The sequence below is a fragment of the Leguminivora glycinivorella genome, chromosome Z, assembly GCF_023078275.1.
Source record: "Leguminivora glycinivorella isolate SPB_JAAS2020 chromosome Z, LegGlyc_1.1, whole genome shotgun sequence".
NCBI classification, from domain to species: Eukaryota; Metazoa; Arthropoda; class Insecta; order Lepidoptera; family Tortricidae; genus Leguminivora; species Leguminivora glycinivorella.
Window position 1 is genome coordinate 3,298,618 of NC_062998.1, and position 21,743 is coordinate 3,320,360.

The following is a 21,743-nucleotide window of genomic DNA, read 5'->3' on the forward strand; positions in this document are numbered from 1 at the left end:
GTTAGATTGATCTGTGTAAGGTGTCCCACAATATTTATTTTTTATCTTACGACCTTCGCTCTCTAACCATAGACAATATCAAAAACTTCTAAAAAAGACTTGAGGTTTCACATTTTCCAAACGTATATTTCGTAATTTATATGCCAGTGTGATTTTTGCCTTAAATAGCATCAGTAAAATTTATTTATTTCCTACGAGTATCAGAGAATAGATGTATCGTACATAAAGTGTCAAGGAGGCTGATTCTACTCACTTTCTAGGGTTATCACGTCATCCACGTAGTCAGAAAATAAAGTACTTACATTACTGAAATTACGTATTAAGAGCGAACAGCATATTTTTAAACATTACTTAAATATAGAGCAAATACAGCAGTTATTTCAAGTGAATGATTGTTCCAGATCCTCAGTGAGAGCGGTGTCCGCTCGACCAAAACATGTACCTGCGCGGTGAGCTTTACACCGCGCCCGCCCGCATCACTCGCCGAACCTAATACCGATGAAAAACAACTACCACGAAAATGTACGGAATTTTATAACATTGTTGTGTCAAGTTTTAAACTTTCACTTTCCTAAATAGAATATTCTATGAAACTTTTAGAATTCAGAAATTTATAGCCTTTATGAATGTGACATTATACACATGGATATTTAGTGTTGCCCTGAGCGAATTATACGTAGGTTTTGTAGTATTTATGAATTCAAATTTTTGTAGATTTGTTATTACAAATTTTATGACTATGGATTTTTAAGAAAGTGACTTTGAAGTATACCTGATAAGAATACTATTTTCAGATGTTTGTCATAATTGAGATATTTATACGTATAAATATAAGAAGAGGATACTTGTATTCTTAAGTTATATACAGAAGAAATAAATGTCTAATTTAAAAGGTGCATAAAAAATGTATGTGTCTTTAAAGATGTGACAGAGCGAGAGGCGTGTTGCTGTCTCGTGCTCGCAAATATGAGCTTGTATTTACTATTGTAGTTTAGTTGAAAGTTCAATATAGGGTTTCGATAGTACTTAAACTGTCTCTAATGTTAGTGACCTTACCTAGCGCGTGCAACGCCAAGAAAAGGAGTACCTTACACAATGAAGCTTACAATCATAGTTAAGGACCAGTGTTGTGACATGTCACGTTTTATAAAAAATAATGAACTAATATTGTGAACTATTTCACATGTGCTCAACTCTCGATTTCAATAATCACTATATGTACTTCTTGAACTCGACATTTCATTTATTTGTAATTATAAATGTCTTTTTTACTCCTAAGATTAAGGACACCATATCATTGTATTTGTAATTATATTTATACACTTGGCTCATCAATTAATCTAACCCTATGTCAAAAACACGTCCCAATATCAATTTTATAAACACTAATCATATTTTATAAAATGACAATCATGCTATTTTTATAAATATTGTACTTAAGATGTATTCTAAATCTGTAACGGTGTGCGTCCATGTAGAAGTTTTATTGAATGACTGTAATGTTAAATTATATTGTATTTAGTAGTGTACGATCGAAATGTGATGAGAATTTGTGACTACTCTCCTTCTTATAAATATAAATAAGTCTGTGTTGCTTGAGCATACCGGGTGCGCGTAGTAATATAAGTACAGACCCTTATGAGAGAAGTCACACCGCTGGCGTGGTCTGCGCGGTCGGTCGTCACGTCATGTAGCACACCACACATGCGGGAACCTCTACACACACGCGGTCGGTGTGCTCAGGCCTTTAGTTAAAATAAAACTCGACGTGCATTTGTGACTTGTGTGCAGAATGTTGAAATTTAATATTAAGAAGGTAAGAGCGTAACAGATTCTAAATTAGTTAAAGACGAGGCGGCGCCGAAGGTGCGCGACGCGCTATGCTCATAGTTCACGTGATTACTGATTATAGTTCACATTGTTATGTTAGTTCACACAACTATACTCGGGAGTAACACAGTATTATTGTTCACACAGGGATAACAATGTTTCACTTTAATAAGTGTAACAATGTTACTTTATAAAGGTTTTTAAATTGATTTGAAATTTGATTTGATGATTAAAAAAAAAAATATATAAATTTATAAATCGTTTGGAGTATTTGTTTAATTATTGATGTCTTCTCCTATTAATTTTGAAGTTGATAAAATTTAAAGTCCAGCGTTTAAAACACGTTCCGATTTCTTATAAAAACATGCGCTGAGCGAAGCTATAAGTAAACACGTAACATTTTGTATTTTATCGGTGAAATATTAAAATGATCTTTATAGTTACAAATATTATGTTAGTAATAGTAATACCAATGCTTTAAAACTCCGTCCAGATAGCATTCCTTTTCTTAAAATTGATCTTTAAAAATAAATATAAATATATTTATAAAAATGTTGATGAACATACACATAGTTTTCTAATGAATATTTAAATAAGTATTTTTGTATTCTAGCAAAGCGATTTCTTGTAATGCAAAAGCGAATGTATATTAACTGATTTTAACCCACTGTCATAAACTTTAGAACCACAGAAAAGGTTGGTTGTGTGAACTCTGGTTGCCGGGGCAAATCAAGGCCGTTCATAAGTCGCCATGTAAATGCAATAAATGCATCAGAGTTTAGTGAAGCCTCTCTAGTGTTTAACGACATAACGACACAGGAGAGAGGCTTTACTCAACTATTTTATCTATACAATATTGGCCAATGAATGTTGTCTTGATATTTTTCAACAATTACGAGTATTAAGTACTTACATAGATTTTTTTTATTCCGAATTGACAACACAAATTAATGTTCCCAACTTCAAAATAGGTAGCTATACTAATAGTTGCACATGTACATTCATTGCCTGACCATAGCCAATAGGCTACTTGACCCTTTTTCAAAGTATGTCTTATATTATTAATTACTGTCTAATTAAACGAAAAAAATAGTACTATATTTTATTACGACTTAAAAAGCCGCAAAAAAATTATTTAAAGTTTACTTTTACGTGATCAGGCAAAAACAACATCAGCCATATTAATCTATAGAATATCTATGACATGACGTCAGTATATTTAGAAAAAATATTTCACATTGTCACTTTCGCTACCCCGACTGTCGGGCACACCGCTCGTCAACGACTATGAATTTTAATACAATAGAGGTTGCTTCTATGGAGATCAGATTACTACCTCTTATTTCCATAGTTGATCTGAATTATGTGACGTCACTCCATTGGCCAACACCGTTTTCGGAGTCCATAATTTAAAAAAAACATACACACATCTTTAATTAAAAATACGCAGTCATCACGCACTTTTAATGCCCGCAAGCTATAAATATTGATTTCTTAAGTCAAAAAATACTACAGAAAACAATAACTTGATGTGCTAAATTCGATACGAGTCTAGTAGCCTATAAAGATCGATATGACGTTATATTTTTCTTTTACTTCAACACTTTCTAGACACGCAAGGTTAGAAAAAAGTGTTCTATTCGTTTTTTTATCTTTATTTTGATTATCTGATCAAAATACCATTTCTCTTGGCAGTCTTGCCATGTTTTGTCTTATGAACGTGTAGATAATAAAAAATTGGCAAGACAGATATTATTGGCCGATATTGTACTCGTAAGTAGTGTTTTTAATAATTTAAAGCATAGTGCGCGCGCTACGGGCCGTCGGTGCCTTACCCGCAAGGGGCTGTGTGCAGTCAGCATCAAAAATATTCCAGAGAACTTCAGTTACTCAACTAATTCTATACAGTCACCATCAAATAGATGATATTGATGACGACTATTATGATTAAATAACAATATCGGATTCCATTTATCCCACTTACCTATTTTGACAAGTCCACTTTGTCATTAGAAAAAGGCGCGAAATTCATATTATGTAGTTCATTTTAATTGCAACTCTAGTTCTCTCGTATATTTTTAATGTTGACTGCACACATTACAAGATGTACTTAATATACTTTAACGCTTTTTATATTTACTTTACACTGACTGCTTTTATATGTCGATGTAAGCTTTATAGACGAAGTATTAGGCGTTAGTTCTTTGGTAAACTTTGTATCGTTGCACAGTGGGTAAACTTAGAAAGGCTATATAAATTAACTTTATCAAAAAATAAAAACACAACACAATATACCGATTCGAGATTTTTTTCTGTTAATTATTTGAAATAATGCGCGTGCTTTTTTATAATTTTATTTATTCCTGTCCTATCACAACCAAAGAGATTAACAGACGCGCGCGGCTGCAGACCAATATTATCTTTAATGCATTAAGGCTACGTTTACGAACTTCGCAAACGGCACGCGCGGTCAAAACAGTATTTTTTTTATTTGATTTGTTATTAGGTACTTAGTTACATTTTTTATGTCATTATGTGACGATACAAAAGTACCCTGACCCCAGGCTTATTGCAACCAGTTGTTCTATAAGTAGTGTCTTCGTCAAAGTAGATAAATATAATAACATTAATATTTATGCAATTTTTTACTTTACTAGATAATAAGTAAAGATAAACTCGTAATTTAGGTAAAGTGTGACAATATTGTTTATTAGTGAAGTTATTATTTGCAACACAGCGGACATTTTATTAAGTTACGATTTATTGTCTATGTGGAGAGCTTTATTATTATTTTATATTTAATAAGTGGATAATAAATGAAGTGTTTTCTTTTAAGTAAATATTAAACAGGATGCATTCACAATTCGTAAAATTTTGTCTGATTATATTATGTTTATATTTATTACTTTTATATCATAACAACGACAAATATGTTTGACGCTGAAATGCGCAGGCGGGAGTCATAGTAAATACCTTAACTCATTTATAGATTTTTGTCATGTGCTTTATGATAAGCATTCAATATTTTTTTATTACAAGTTTCAAGTCATCCTGTATAATAATCATGTGTGCTGCTGCATTAATTAATAGTAGAAAATTATATTATCTTACATTAATTATTGTGTGTCAAAGACAATGGAATGCTAACACAAGTTTAAGACAGTTTGAGAACGCTTATAACCAGACATTATAACTTTTCCAGCTGTTTCGGTGCAGCGTGGTAGAAATAAAGGAATTCATACATGTATTTTCTAGGTAGAGGATCAATTAAAACTCATCTTATTGTTATTAATCGAAATTAATTATTCCAGCTGGATTCGGACATACGAGTATATCCATACTAATATTATAAATGGGAAAGTGTGTGTGTGTCTGTTTGTTTGTCCGTCTTTCACGGCAAAACGGAGCGATGAACTGACGTGATTTTTTAAGTGTAGATAGTTGAAGGGATGGAGAGTGACATAGGGTACTTTTTGTCTCTTTGTAACGCGAGCGAAGCCGCGGGCAAAAGCTAGTATTTTATAACGCGACAATGCTGCACCAAAATTGCTGGAAAAGTTACGATGGCTGCTCATACAACACCGCATCTAATTAGAAGTGATGGAGTATCTTTTAGTTGTATGAAAACTTAAGCTAAAAATACGTTTACGATACAATGGTTAAATCGATTTAATATTCCTTTGTCAATGATAATCATTAAAATAAGTCTTACGCGAAGACATTGTCACGATCACGGTGCGGCACATTCCAAAAAAACATTCCATTGGAAAGGACGAAAAGCTAGGTTTAAACTAAATTTAAGACAACTCCATTGGAGTTCGCCGCGAAATTCTTATTCGTATTGTAAGTGATGCGTGTTTTGCGTGTTGCTCGACTTCATTCATTCCATTTCGTGACCTGATACAATGCCAGCTCCTTCCTTTTCTAACATATAGAAATTTACAAGTAACAGACAAGAACAAGAAAGTATACCCTATATGTTTCATAAAAATACTCTACTAACTGAGATGTTTTGTGTATCCAAATTGTATAACTCATACTGGCATTTGCTGGCTTGTACTGGTTCGTAGGTAGGTATATATAAAACCCATATCATTTGACGAGTGGTACGTTGTTCAAGGAATCATGTGACCTATCTATAAGTTAATGAAATATAATTACAGTATTTAATAAAAATGTATTTCGTGTGATATCTACATGTCCGAGTAAATGAATAATAAATATAAAATAAGTGAATGGATATATGTGTAAAGTTTTATGATTGACTAAGCTGAGTCGTGTGCCTGAGTAGATATGTTAGTTTCATAAGTTAGGTTTAAAATGAGCTAGATGATTATGATTCATCTCACATTGTTTTTAAGACAAATAGGTAAGCTGTAAGAGTTAATCGTCTTCTTAAGTTTTGTGCTAGAAAGTCAAACAGCATTTTAAGATATTTTTTGTATTTTCACCACTTTACGCGTATTTAGTGGAGTATGTCTATGTAACTTTTATTTTATTTGTTCCGTGTTTTACTTGTTTATTGTACAATTTTTTATATTTTTACAGTCAAATCTCAACATAAATGTATTTCGTAATCAAAACACAAATCTTTTTAGATGTGTACACAGAACGAAGGAAAAATTACAATTTGCTTAGCGCTAAGAAAAAAACTATTACCTATTGTGAAATGACCTGATGTAAATGTATCCGTTTATCGCATAAAATAACTGCGCGCTTTAGAGTTTCGATTTAAAATCGTCTTAGTGAAAGAACTTCACAAACGCCCCGATAAAGTATAATCGTATGAATGAATCAATCTACTTTTCTATCTACAATTTATAACTCAAAACTGTACACGAATTTTAACTTTTGACAAGCCTGTAGTACCTAAATAAAACCAGTTTGTGAAATGTGAAAAGGTGTTAGACAATAAGTATTTAAAATTAAAGTATTATAGTGAACGCCAAATACGTGTTTCGGCACTTTTAGGTATCTATTAATATCTGGCGTTGACTACCACTAAATAAGGATGTTGACTGACGAGCAAATCAAATGCCCTAGTGCCCTGCCACGAAAATCGTAATTTCGTTACCTGCTTCTCTATCGATCTTACATATTATTACATACATTTTTTTGTTTTCATGGATACTCTCATTTTCTTTAATAACTGTCAAAACGATAACCGCCAAGGAAATAATATAAATAATATTATTAAGCAGTGTCATTTATCTCAAGGTGTTCTTTGATTTATTAAAAGTGCGGTTTATAAATTACCAATATTGTGTAAAATGCAATCTACAGTCAACATCCTTAATAAATGTGATATTCTCAATAAAAGGTACCACATTGTGGCTTAGCATAAGGACGAAACTTCCTGCCGCCGTATTATGTTTCTAATTTTATCACTTATGTACGTGTATAAAGTATCCGTCACGCTTTGACAAGTATAACAGTATGAGAGTGACAGATCGGATGTCTTATCCACGTGGATAAGTGATAAAAGTGGAAGTATAATATTGCCGGCTGGTAAAGGTATACGTATAACCTGAAGCGTCCTTAAATATGCTTAAGGAACCATATGGAACCTTTTCTTGAGAACTGTCCAACACAAAGGGTCCATTTAGACGGTACGAGAACTCGCATACGAGTTTTATTACATTGTGGTATTTGATGGCTGTGCAAAATTGTATGTAACCTCAACAGCCCGCAATGTAATTAAAATCGCATGCGAGTTCGCACGCCGTGTAAACCAGGCCAAACGTAGTATCCACATTCTCGCATGGACTGTAATTTTACGTCAAACGCTGTCATTGACTGTACAGTCGCTGGATGTAAGTTGGACAATATAGTACGGTTGTACCTGTGTAGTTACCGTCCTTGCACCTACTCATTACAATAAATTATCTTTCTGTAGCAAACTGTAACTGTTGTCTTATTTTAGTGCCTAATACCCATTTCTTAGGTCATCAGTTATCACTAAATGTTGAGCTCCAAGAAAAGACATGTAGTTTCTTTCAATCTTGATCATCACAGTTAAGGTACAGTCAACCAATTGGAACCCTAGGCCACTCTACAACCATGTCAAAATGACAAGCAGTAAGAGATTTCTTACTATCTGATTTATAACGTCACTATGACATAGTTCTACAGTGGCCCTAGGGTTCCTATTGGTTGACTGTAACTATATAGACGCAGATAAAGTGTGTGTCGTTTATACATATTTTGGGAGGTTTGTCCGTGTTTTGATTAGACCGAGTAATGGTAGAAGCTACATTATATTATAAATTATGAGTGAATCAACTTTTTCTTGCGTGTTATTGCCATGGTTACTGTCTCCTGAGTCACGCTGGTTTTATGCAAAATTATACTACTGAAATTATGCAAGCATGCATCTAGTCCATGTTTGTAGGTGGCAAATTAAGACCACCATGCCGTTTCCTTGTCCGACCATTTCCCCGATAGACCACTGTTGGAATTCTTTCTACGTCCAGTTCTCCTAATGGCCACTGTGAAAATTCTTTGTGGGGCCACCCATTTCCGGAACGACCATCGTTAAAATGACCAGTTTGTCTAATTCCTCGATCGGCCACTACAACATTTACTAGTTTGTCCTGTTCCCCGATTGGCTACTTTTTAACCGCAGCCTCAAATCTCTCAAGTAAGGACGGTTCTCAATTCGTCTGTATGTTTTTTTTTTTTTTAATGTTTGTTCTACGATATCTCCGTCGTTATTGGACCGATTTTGAAAAATTCTTTTTGATTGAATGTATATGCATACAGATTGGTCCCATTTTTCTCAGGACCCAGTTCTCATGATGGGATCCTGGAGAAATCGAGAGAACTCCTCAAATCTGAAAGGCGTACATATGGTGATTTTTGTGTTTTTAAAGGAACAGCATGCATTTACGTATGGAACAGTGACATTTGGTGCAGTGGAACTGCTGATGATGGTCAGAACGGAACTCCTCAAATTTATTATTCAGATTTCTTATCCGATTGCAATAATCTAAACATCCAAATTGTAAAGAAATCAATTATTTTTGTAGTCGGTACCAGCCCTGTTCCTCGCCTTGCTATTGCTTGTTTGCCCCAACCAACCATACGCAGATAACCATAGGCAGGAAGGCAGTTTTATTTTTTTTATGATAAAGAGTTTTTAGTGGTGGTGGTCATTAAAAAGCCTGTTGAGAATGCGTTTACGAGGAAGGTTGTCAGATACATAAGTTCCTATTAGAGAAAGTGGGCATAAGAGGAACAGGCCGTTTGAGGAAGTGGCCATCAGAGGAAAAGGCCATGAGAGGAAGTGGCCATAAGAGTAACAGGCCGTTTGAGGAAGTAGCCATCATAGGAAAAGGCCATGAGAGGAAGTGGCCATAAGAGGAACAGGCCGTTAATGGAATTGGCCATAAGAAGAAGTGGCCTTTAGATAAATGTGGCCCTTCGAGGAACGTTGTCACTAAGTGGCCCTTAAAGGAAGTGGCCTATCGGGGAAGTGGCCGTTCATAAAACTTGGCCTAAAAATGAAAGTGGCCCTAAGTGACCGGATCCAAATTAAGGAAAGGGCTTGTTAACACCGGAAAAATGCATGTTTGCATAGTTTAAGTAGCATAATTTTGCATTAAACCAGCGTGACTCAGGGGACCGTAAAAATGGCAATAACAGGCAAGAAAAAGTTGATTCACTCATATATTATTAAATGACGTGGATGTACTTTTATAATATAATAAAATAATTATGGTCTGATCCGAATGATGGGGCACAAATAAAAAAAGCATTTTATTGGCAGTGCAAGAAAATTAAACGATAAAATATAAGCAAAAACGATTTATTTTGCATGAGTAAAAAGCTCACTTTTGTATTTAAATACATCATTATACAATATTAAAGACGTGTACGTAAAGAGATGCCAGTTTAAGTTTTAACTGTCAATCATAGGTTTTTCTGCTTAGATACCAAATCTCATAGAATACAACTACATATAATATTCATCGATACACGTGAAACCTATGCTTGCACCATCTTTTACAACATTTGGCACCCAATTGGAAAAAGTCTCATGATTGACAAAATTAACACTTTCGCAACAAGAACTTTGCTCAGATTCCGGAGGTATTCGCCATAGAGGCGGGCGGCTAGGAATTAAGACCGCTTTCTGACGTAGTGCGCCATTTTCTGTCTGTTATGATATTCTACATTATTGTTTATTATCACTGACGTTCCGGACACGCCTTTACGATCACACCTTCAAGCAAATCTTTACACTCGCAGTCTTACTGCAAACATAACACATTTGTGACCATCTCGAATAAAAGGTACCACATTATCGCTTACCATAAGCCCGACACAAAGAGTACTACATATAATACACCTGTAAGAGGCATTCCACGAGATTGTCGCGTACGACATGCTGTTGCCTTGTATGGCAGCTATTTCATAAAATTCGTAAAGCTCGAGAAAGTACTGCCAATTTGTTAACCATTTCATGAAATGTTGTCAGACACAACTTCGCTTTTTCGGCGTTTTCAGAAGTATTAGAAGAATTGCATGCATTGCGCCAAGACGATGCATGTCCTAATGATGATATTGATGAAACATGATGAACACAGGTATTTGATTTTATCATGTATTTATGTACTTATTTAAAGTATTTATATCATCTCTTAGCAGTAGCACCCATGTATACCGGCTAGGTATACCGACAATATAATATGCGGCAATGTAGTACCTTTTGCTAGGGAAAGACACCTTTGTTGTAATAATCGCACTGAATGTAAGTATAAATTAACTTTTGGAACGTGGATAAAACCTGCGTCGTAGTTCTAACTAGGGTTAGTGCGTTTTCACATTATCCGATTTCAAAGGCAAAAATCAAAGATGGCGGCTTCGATGTATGGGATATAGGTCCGACATCCGGATAATGTGAAAACGCACTTAGACCAAGATAATTTGGCAGTGATTTAGTAGCCTATCAAACTGTGAAAGCGTTACTAAAACGACAACAGTCAATAATTATTAAACACTTACGGAACCAAGAACTCACTTGGTGGCCACTCGTGAACTTCTCTCAGATTCTGAAGAACCCGCCCAGCGGGTTCTCGCCATACAAGCGGGCGGTTATAAATTACGATCGGTTTCTGACGTAGTGCGCCATTTTTGTCTAGTAGGTCTGTTAAACCTTAGCCACAGTATAATAAAGAGTACTATCGTACAGAATGGCCACTCCCGCTCCCCGCTGAAAGCGCCGCCCACCCCCTCTCGGTTACCTCACAGTTACCGCCTGTCAAAAACGCGAATAGTCAACCCGTCATATCTCACTCTTACAAGCATGGTACGCGTTCACCTACACGAGCTTAGAATGTGTGCTAGGAACGCGCCTCTTTAATATATTTGACCGCCAGTGTCCGAGATGTGCCTTAGCACAGTATTGGCTGTCTGTCAAAGTCGCTGCCAGCTATATTTGGTCTAAGTTTATACCCTACTAATATTGATACCGCGTAATTTACCTGCCACAGTACATTTCATGCAATGCAAGTCTACATCGATTTGACAAATTAAAGATACTGAAATATGTATAGCTCATACCATAGAGGACTAAGTAAGGGAAGAGTTGTAACTCCATACATCAGTAAATGCGAGTTATTTGTATAGGCATAGTTATAGTGACATCTAGCGACAATCACGCGTCAACTAGCGTAAATTATCAGTAATGCTACTTGTCAATAGAATATGTCGCGATGAACGAAAAGTGTAATGCTCACCAATTTTTAGCTAATATTACAATAGTATTAATCAGTATTCTGTTTTCAATTCCTTCTGCTTGCAATATAAGTTGTAAACTGTTCTAATATTAAATTGTTGGCAGACGAAACACTATTGAAAACTAGTATCGAGTAGTGGTACTGTAACTGATAATTCACGCTATTTGACGCGTGATTGACTCGTGATTGTCGTTAGATGTCACTATAACTATGCCTATACAAATAACTCGCGTTTACTGACGTATGAAGTTACAACTTCCCTTACTTATTCCTCTATGCTCATACTCAACTCAACTATAGGTACTTCGTTTTTTCAAGCAGTAGGTAGAAAGCGGGTAATGGTTTATCATAAAATATAAAATTAAAACTATTTTGATAATAACAATAAACTGTAGCATTCTTGTAGCGTGTTTATGGTAATTTATGTTTTGGTCTCAGATACCAGTTCCAAGCATTTATCCATAAAAAATATCAAGATTGTTACTCTTATTCTAATGCTAAAATGAACGAAGCATAATCTTCACCTGCCTGCATTTAATACACATTATGAAACGATGTTGCACTTGAGCATTATTTACAATTATTATCACAACTCGCCTTGCGGGACATTGCTATAATATAAAATTAACATTTATTTCTTAGTGTAATACTAAAAATATTAAAATATAGCTACGTCCTTGTTTAACTAATAGTATTTAACTTCAGGCCACAGCGCTGGCAAAAAGCGCTGGTAGCCTAGCGGTAAGTGCGTGCGACTTTCGTTCCGGAGGTCGCGGGTTCGAACCCCGGCTCGCACCAATGAGTTTTTCGGAACTTATGTCATATGTGCAAAATGTCATTAGATATTTGCCAGACGCTTTTCGTTGAAGGAAAACATCGTGATGAAACCGGACTAATTCCAATAAGGTCTAGTTACTCTTCGGGTTGGAAGGTCAGATGGCAGTCGCTTTCGTTTAACTAGTGCCTACGCCAAATCTTGGGATTAGTTGACAAAGCGGACCTCAGGCTCCCATGAGCCGTGGCAAATGCCGGGATTACGCAAGGAGGATGATGATTTAACTTCAGGCCACACAACGTAAGTATTCAATAAATGTACTGAGGATAATGTATTGATCATACTAAAAGTACTGTAGGTACTTAGTTAAAGTTGCTTTTAGTACGATATTAGTATTACAGTAGTTATAGGGAACGTGCAAGAACTATAGAGAGCAGCAATGGCCGACTAAAGCGACACTGCGCGGATAAAATGAAACGCAAAAACTTATCTGTCAAACTGCGGTCACATATTACAAACTGAAAAACATGAGTAAATAATAAAATTATGATTAAAATAATAAAGTACGGCTTTGTTCCCGTGAAGAGCGACATCGAGCGCGGTCAGAACAACGTCAAAGGGCGTCAGAACAGCGTCAAATTATTTCAGGCGGGCCACGTTTTAGATGTGACTGAGAAAATCAACGTCGACAAAACATCCAAAATTAGTGGCCGAATCGTGGCCCAAACGAGGATTTCAAATGTTTATGAAACCCAAATTACAGTAAGTATATTATTGTTAGTATTTAGTAATAACAGAACTGTATTTGCGACTGCAACCACGACGGCAGTTTTTTAAACATTCCGCCATAAACTTTACCTCGTATGCTTTGAAACCTGGAGATGCTTGAAGCCTGTATCTATTGTATTATTCTTTACTAATGATGATTACCACAATTCAAATATAACCGTTATAATTCAAGTATTTATTTACGTATGTTTCTTTATTGCATTCATCCATAAATTTCGCTTTTCACGAGTCCAAGGTACGAAAGTGCTTTCGGCTGGAATGCTATAAAATTTTATATTTTTTACTTTAAGTTGGTTGCCCCGCGTTATGCTAGGGCACCTAGATACACAACAATTCATTTTAACGTCCTTTTATTCCCTATTTTAGCAAATATTATGAATACAAATATTTCCGTGACAAAGCAAAGTGACAGGTTGATAGTATTTGGTTTCCCATTATAGCCACTAAATGGCAGACTCTCCAACGCGCACGGTCCCTATACTAATATCTAGCGCAGATTTGCATTTACATTATAACTAATATAACGTTACTAACCGGAAAAAAACGTTCGTGAAAAAAAGGACCTATAAGTATTGAAATCGCAAAATGCAGATTAGGCAGGTCTACAATTTTACATAGAACGAGACGAGCCTGCGTTTCCTTATAGAACGATGTACTCGTACTTCGGCCGAGACACGTCAAAGTTTACGCCTATTTAAAACTCATCCTGTCATCATCATCCTCTTCGTTGTGTTATACTGGCCTTTGCCACGGCACATGCCCCCTGGGGTCCGCTTAGACAAAAACTTAAAAATCACCTGTATAAGTTTAAATACTATTAGTTACCAGGACCGCAGCGCACCCGACTAGTTCTTCCAAAAGTTGGGGTTCTGCTGCAGCCGCCGCTCGAAGTTCTGGTACCAGGTCTGCAGCGTGCTGAGGGGGATGTAGGACACGCCGGGCGTGGGGCTCATTTGCTCCTGCGTCACCGCGAATGACCCGACGAAGTTTATCAGGTTTTCGAGCATCTTTTGGGCGAAGGTTACGTAGGAGTTTTGTTGCGCCTGGGGAGTGAAATGGTAGGAATTTTATAGTTAATTTAATGAATTGACACCTTACCTATTATATGAATAGATAGACTACTAATTTGACAGGATATACAGACGCTATATGTGCTAGCAGTGCACATTGGCGTCACCGACTCTGTGCTTGAATGAGCCAATCGTGCAGACTAGGCAGATGCAATCGCACGCGCGATACTTCAACCAATCTGATTCGGTCAAACTGTGTTTTTTGAAAAAAAAAATCCAAATAAAAAGAAATGCGGTTTGATACCTTAGGGTAAGGTGCTTTGCGCACACTAGCGTCCCCTCCCCCCCACCTGACGCAACCCCCCCTTTTACCCTAAAATATGACCCAAAATTAAGTATTTTTTATTTTTTGGGGAAAGTATACATTTTAGAAAAAAGTTGTCAAGGAAAGAAATAATGCTCATAAAATTCCCAATAAGAAAGGTCATATAATATTTTTTGATATCATGCACTATTTTCATGTTCTCTATATATATAAACGGCAAAGTCCTGAGTGACTGACTGACTTAACCCTTAAATGCATGGTGATGTATATATGCATCATATATTTGATGGCCCGTGGCTAGATATGTAGCTGTCCAGAATCACATTTATTGCTTAATTATTATTCATTATTTATTATTATTTAATATACAATTAAATAAATTAAATAATATAACGATTAACTATTTATTATTTAAGGATTAAGATGAAATGGCGGAAAAGTGTGAAAAAACAGCACGATGGCGATTTTTAGTGTGTGTTTTAGGCTGATTTTTTCGGAGTTAGTAATTAGTATATTATGTTTAAACATTTTATCATAAAGGTTTCACAAATAGTGTACCTTTTTAATAGTAGTAATTTTTTAAAATAAAACTTACCAATTACGATATATTTATATAAATAAGATTTGGCCTATTTAATTTCTAACATTGATTTAGTATAAAAATCGATCTTAATTTTTTTTTTTTATTATTTTTCCCAGAGTCAGAAAACCATTGTCTATCACATATATTAATATCTCGTTAAAAGAAAAATTCATGCATTTAAGGGTTAATTTTTTTTTTATATATATACTACGTCGGTGGCAAACAAGCATAGGGCCCGCCTGATGTAAAGCGGTCACCGTAACCTATGGACGCCTGCAACTCAAACAGTGTCACAAGCGCGTTGCCACCCTATTAGAAACTTGTACACTCCCTTTTGCTGTGTTAAGTACACAGCAAAAAGGAATGTACAAGTTCTAAGGAGGGTTCGGGTTGCCGACGACTCAAAGGACAATAGACGGAACAAGTTAGTTCCGTAAGTCCTCCCGTCATCAGCACACCGCACCCTCGTTGAGCTCTGGCAGCCTTACTCACCGGCAGGAACACAACACTATGAGTAGGGTCTAGTGCTATTTGGCTGCGGTCTTCTGTAAGGCGGAGGTACTACCCCTGTTGGGCTCTGCTCTAGATTCGAGCGAGACGATATCCGCTGTGCTGTGCCCTACCACACAAAGCGGAATATCATTCGCTATGCCCTACCTCCTCGAATAATCAAGGTAAAGCCCAAACCGCTGGTGCTAGATAATCCAATTTGGCACGTAGGTTACTTATAAGGTCTAAGAACCCGCTAAGGAAGGAATTTTCGAAATTCATCCCCTAAGGGGATGAAATGGGTGTCCAAAATTCGTATGAGAATATACCTTTATTTTAAGTACATGAGCTTGAAACTTCGTATGAAGGTAAAATTAAAATGGAAAGAAACTAATTTCAGCGTTTTTGGATTTTTTTCCTTTAAGAGAATTAAAATGAGGCTGGCTGAAGTTTGTATGGGGAATAAGTTTTATTTCAAGCATTTTTATTACAGGCTTGAAACTTGGTAAAAAGGTACTCTAGAAGGGCAAAAACTAGTAGCTTGATAAACTTTGAAAAAATTCTGAAATTAAACCACTAATAAACATATTACTATTTCATTAAGCACTGAGTTATATCGAACTTCAACAAGCTAATGCACGAATAAGGTAAGTGCTACAAAAAAATGCATATAACCTACTACATTACCGGTACCATACTACATTAATATTTTGCTGGTTTTTTTTTTCCCCATACATTCGAACACAACTTGACCGAATCAAATCGTAAAGTGTAACGATCTGTTATCAAATAAATTTCATTTCATTTCATAAGAGAAACATAATACACTTTTAGTACCATAGACGCCGATTATTCGGCTGAAGGCACTAGTCTCACGAGATAAAAAGCGAGTGAGCGATGAGAACGAACAAAAGATAGTCGCTCCCGTGTGAATAAAAGAGAAAGCAAGCGAATTACAGTTCAACGCTCGGCTCGCTCGCGTTATCATCGTGTATCTTTTATTTACTCGGGAGCAATCATTTGTTCGTTTCTATCGCCGATACGATAGCTCATCGCTTACACGCTTTTGGTGGGACCAGTGTCGAAAGGTAAGCCTATATCATTGCTGGTCCCAAAACACAGAACCAAATTTTACAGGGGGGGTTTCAAATACGCAGCCACAAAGATATGGAACAACTTACCTCCACCATTGAGATGTCCCATGTCTTTGTTTAAATACAAGAAAATGGTAAAATTAACACGATTATACTTACAACAGAGGACGCCAGCAGGGACACATTCGCCTCCGGCTCAATGGCGACACCTATCTGTGCGTTGTGGCAGATCTTGGGCGCGCCGAACGCGCTGCCGAATTGGTTGTCACCTGCGGAACATGAACACATGGTATATTCAATTCTTTGGCAAAGTTGACTCATAGTATTGTTTTGCACTAGTTTTATGAACCATTAGGTATTTTAAAAAAATTATAACATCTAAAATGAAAGTTCCTAATTAGCATTGGGCGAGCCCAAGTCCCCTAGAGCATTAAAGGAAGGCCAGCGGTGAGTGGGGCTTCATAACTAAATCACCAAACTGTCCGTTTTTATTGATTATGAGAGACGAGGCCTCAATGTTGGACTTCCCTTCCACTACTTTTACAGTTTATTGAAGCCAAATCATTATACACCGTGTTTTTCTTGAATTCCATAAACTTTAAGGGAAGATTCTTTAGTTCAAATACAATCAATTTCTCTAAGAAACTAGCCTCTTAACTCTTACGGTTATAGAATTATTAAAAAAAAAAGTAATTTAATCACTGAACACGTGTGTGGCATCCCTTACCACTTCCTAATGTTATTTGTTTTGACATGTACCGTCAAACACTTGACAATGACTTTAATGTTATGATTAAGGTCCTCTCACACTAATTAATCCATTTATTATGTTTGCAAAACCAAAAAAAATGTTTTTTTCGAATTTAACAAAATGCGATATACAGGGTGGTTCCTGATAATAAACCTAACTGCGTGTCGAATTTAACGGAAAACAAAAAAAACACGGTGTATACTTACTAGATAGTTCATGCAACTTCTTCAAATTTGAGATCTTAAATATTGCCGAAGGCTTTGAGTTGGATATGTGTCCTAGCAGCTGCCAGTTGGGTGGCGCGGAGGAGTCCGGCCAGCTCCAGTAGACCATGCCACAAGCACCCTCGGGCAGCGGAGTCACGCCAGTTAGGAACACAACTAGGTAGTTTATTGAGTCTGCCTCGGGGATTGTGATGAGGAACTGTGTGTCTGAGACTGGCGTGAAGTCTGTTTGGACCTGGAAAATATTGTCGAGCCATTTATATGCATGTTATTAATCTTGTCAGATGATGAAAAGAAAACACCAATTTTCACCACAAGTTCAGAGTCATATCAAACCTTCAACTAAAATAACGTTGATTTGTATTTAATTTTCATTTGCAGTTGGAGGGGTAAAAATATGTTACTGCATTGATAAAATATGTTAAGATTGTATTTTTATTTTTTTATTTTTTACATAATTGTAACAATGTTTGACGGTGTATGATTAGTACCAATAAATGTATCTATCTATCTATCTATCTATCCCTTAGGGACTGGCAGGACCGGATAACAACAAGAAATGGTCTGAAAATGTATGCGACAAATTAAACTATTTAAGACTCCCAGATACATGGCAAAACACCTCCTCTTGATAAGTTGTAAGTATAGTCTGAGTAAACTTATATGTGATATAACTGTAATAACCTAACACAACAAAAATAAGTAAGGTAAATATAATAAATAATCTATGAAGTCACTTATTCATTTTAATGCATGTTATGCACCATCAACTTAGCTATATATATATATATTTTTTTTTTTATACTACGTCAGTGGCAAACAATATACGGCCCGCCTGATGTAAAGCGGACACCGTAACCTATGGACGCCTGCAACTCAAACAGTGTCACATGCGCGTTGCCACCCCATTAGAAACTTGTACATTCCCTTTTGCTGTGTTAAGTACACAGCAAAAAGGAGTGTACAAGTTCCAAGGAGGGTTCGGGTTGCCGACGACTCAAAGGACAATAAACGGAACAAGTTAGTTCCGTAAGTCCTCCCGTCATCAGCACACCGCACCCTCGTTGAGCTCTGGCAACCTTACTCACCGACAGGAACACAACACTATGAGTAGGGTCTAGTGCTATTTGGCTGCGGTCTTCTGTAAGGCGGAGGTACTACCCCAGTTGGGCTCTGCTCTAGATTCGAGCGAGACGATATCCGCTGTGCTGTGCCCTACCACACAAAGCGGAATATCATTCGCTATGCGCTACCTCCTACTATATTGCAGCATTTAGAAACCAAAACCTTCAATAATCTCTCCAAAACATATGATCAATTAACTTTAACATGAAATGACTGTCAGTTTTGTATGCAGTTGCATTTTCAGAACACATAACGTATTATTTACTTACCAAGCGTCCAGACACTATTAATCCAAACACATTAGCCATTTTAATATAATTTGATTTAGGTTATGTTGCGGCGAATTATAAAATAAACTTGGCTTTCTTTCTTGTACTTTCTAGAACTAAAGTCACAAACTACTAAGAAGATACTACGTACTAAAGTGAAGTGCAGCCACCGTGTATACAATATTTTAAGGTAGCGCCACACTAGAAGGCAGCTGTCAAAATTGTAGTACATGCGTTTTGTTTCTGGATAAATGTTAGTAAAAATGAAATATCAAGGAGTGATTTTCGGGATTCTTATATGTATAATTTATCAAATATAGTAGATATTCATATTATAATACAATAAATATGAACTTATTTTAAAGTATATTATTCAATTGCATAATCTTTTAATACGCTAGTATATACCTGTCTTTATACCTAACACTGACATTTCAATTTCATTGTTTTCAGTTGGTTTTCATATGGTTTTCAGGGCACGGGTATTCGAGAGAGAATCGTAAGTCGCATGAAGCATTCATCTCTATCACTCTGATATAGACATAGTGAGAGTGACAGAGACAATTTGCGAATTTCGATTTTCCAAGATATACCAAAGAGCAAAATCATTGCGGCTGGGGCGGCAGCTAACTTAGGCTACCTAATACCACTAATACCTACAGGCTACGCAGGCTACACTCACATCCCACATTGTTTACCACGTCAAACATGGTCGTCTTTAATCACCTTGTTGACAACGACAACGTGCATAAATGATTGAAATTGATGTTGTCTACTAGAAAATAATCTTATACTTTTAAACGAGCAATTCTTGTATATTTATTTATTTATATATTTATTTATTTACACTGACGATCTCGGAAACCGCTCTAACGATTTCGCAGAAATTTGTTATGTGGGGGTTTTTGGGGGTGAAAAATCGGTCTAACTTATCCTTAGGTCCCGGAAAACGCGAATTTTCGAGTTTTCATGCGTTTTTCTTCGCGCGCCATCTCGTGTGCAGTAGTTGTACTGTTAAGACAGAATTCTTTCGGTCGATGTAAGTACTATTTATTGCAAACACTAGATGGCGACACAGGTCAAGGCTAAAACGAATAGAAAATACACTATTTGAGTTTTTGTGGCGAAATGCGCGCCATCTCGTGTGGAGTAGTTGTGTTGTTAAGGCTGAGAATTCTTTCGCTCGATATAGGTACTGTACAATCGCCCTCGAGTAGGGAAATTGTAGTTGAGAAAATCTAACGATCTATGCCAGTGAAAGCGAATCAAATCGAAAGGCCAACTCACCCTGTCTCCGCTCGGCGAACAGCTGGTCGGTACCGACTCTCCTCGATGGCGGGCTGGTGCTGGAGACGTCGCGGTGAGGGCCTTGATCACCTCAATCGACAATTTTAGCGAGTTTTTGATTTTCGCGACGAACGAGCTTGCGCACAGGGCAATGAGCAGCCATCAAATCGATCTACCTTCAACTGGCTTTTATAAATGTCAAATTAATTCGAAGAAACTACCCTACGTACTGTCGCTAATAGATTTGCGTTCCATTTTACGATATAAGAGAAAGGACATGAATTCAAAAATACCTAAATATATACCTAAACTAAAGTGAGTATGGTGTCCGGATCGATCATTCCGCCCACCAAATACGAAGTATTTTAAGAATAAGCTAGTCTATGGGTAAAGGGCACACCTTTACCAGAGATCGTTGTATTAGACCTGACTGTGACCGAAGTGTGGCTACGCGGGAGGTTCCGTCCTTGCCCGGATGCAACGATACTATACGACCAAGTGACCAATGAAGCGGTTTCAGTTGTTCATCTTTAATTAATACTAATGCACCGAGCTTGGGCTCATCAATATCTGAATGCCATTTCGCGCGTTGATTCAACGTATGCAAGTACTCTAAATGCCATCGCTTCCAAAAATCGCGGTGAAGTTTCTGTACTAGCTGCCAGCGATTTGAGATGGACATATTCGTTTCGATGGTTGAAGTGTCTACGAGCGAAGTCAAGGGCTCTAAGGTGAGAAAATGTCCCGGCGTTAGCACGGACATGTCATTAGGATCAGAGCTCATCTCACAGAGTGGCCGTGAGTTGAGCGTTGACTCGATTTGAGCTGCCACCGTCAGAAATTCTTCGTAAGTTAAGATTTGGTTTCCTACAACGCGAGCGAGATGTGTTTTAAATGATTTAATATTAGATTCCCACAGGCCGCCGAAATGGGATGCGGCTGGTGGATTGAAAGAGAATTCGATATTCTCACGAGAAACCGCCTCTTGCATGAGTGGCAGCAATGCGTTATAAGCTCCTACGAAATTCGTACCCCGGTCACAATGTATGCGCTGGCAACGGCCACGACGAGCGATAAATCGACGCAAGGCAGCGAGAAAGGCTTCTGTGGTTAGTCCTATAACAAGTTCGATATGAGAGGCCTTAGTCGCGAAACATATGAATAAACATACGTGTGTTTTAAAGGGCCTGGCTCCACGATAACGTTTAATGTACGTGGGAAAGGGACCCGCGAAGTCGACACCTATACACGAGAAAGGCTTTACTTGCGAAATTCGAGTCTTAGGGAGATCTGCCATGCGAGGCACCAAAGGTTTTGGATTAGCGCGAAAGCATTTTATACATTTCGATAGGCGAGAACTAATTACACGTTTAGATGCGAGGATCCAAAAATTTTGTGCGATCAGGAAATGGAGTGTGCGTAACCCCGGATGTTGATTATCATTGTGTACTT

General features: G+C 36.9%; 2 protein-coding genes and 1 long non-coding RNA gene across 3 annotated transcripts in view; 2 read left to right on the forward strand and 1 right to left on the reverse strand.

Annotated features, from left to right (window-relative positions):
• The window catches only part of LOC125241456 (protein crumbs-like), a 136,007-nt gene extending 133,915 nt beyond the window's left edge, over positions 1 to 2,092 (forward strand). Inside the window, 1 exon segment of the mRNA XM_048149960.1 lies at positions 402 to 2,092. The gene's annotated coding sequence lies outside the window, so the exon portion shown is untranslated.
• A 7,529-nt stretch (positions 2,093 to 9,621) lies between these two features.
• On the reverse strand, positions 9,622 to 19,169 carry LOC125241017 (protein OPI10 homolog). Its single transcript, XM_048149285.1, has 4 exons — positions 19,005 to 19,169; positions 17,593 to 17,845; positions 16,795 to 16,904; positions 9,622 to 14,177 (listed from the first exon to the last, which is right to left on the reverse strand). Exons 1-4 carry the CDS (start codon positions 19,041 to 19,043, stop codon positions 13,980 to 13,982), a joined length of 600 nt encoding a protein of 199 aa, XP_048005242.1. The 5' UTR covers positions 19,044 to 19,169; the 3' UTR covers positions 9,622 to 13,979.
• On the forward strand, positions 16,812 to 19,210 carry LOC125241018. The gene is made up of 3 exons (XR_007178706.1): positions 16,812 to 16,924; positions 18,141 to 18,248; positions 19,119 to 19,210. It is a non-coding gene; the product is annotated as an uncharacterized LOC125241018 (long non-coding RNA).
• Positions 19,211 to 21,743: the final 2,533 nt, after the last annotated feature.

Bases quoted from the DNA above. Each gene is read 5' to 3' on its own strand.
- LOC125241017 (XM_048149285.1), bottom strand. From the start codon at position 19,043: ATGGCTAATGTGTTTGGATTAATAGTGTCTGGACGCTTG. The intron at 16,905-17,592 runs GTAAGTATACAC...CATGTTCCGCAG, and splicing joins GAAGTTGCATGAACTATCTA to GTGACAACCAATTCGGCAGC. The intron at 14,178-16,794 runs GTAAGTATAATC...TTCACTCCCCAG, and splicing joins CCCTGCTGGCGTCCTCTGTT to GCGCAACAAAACTCCTACGT.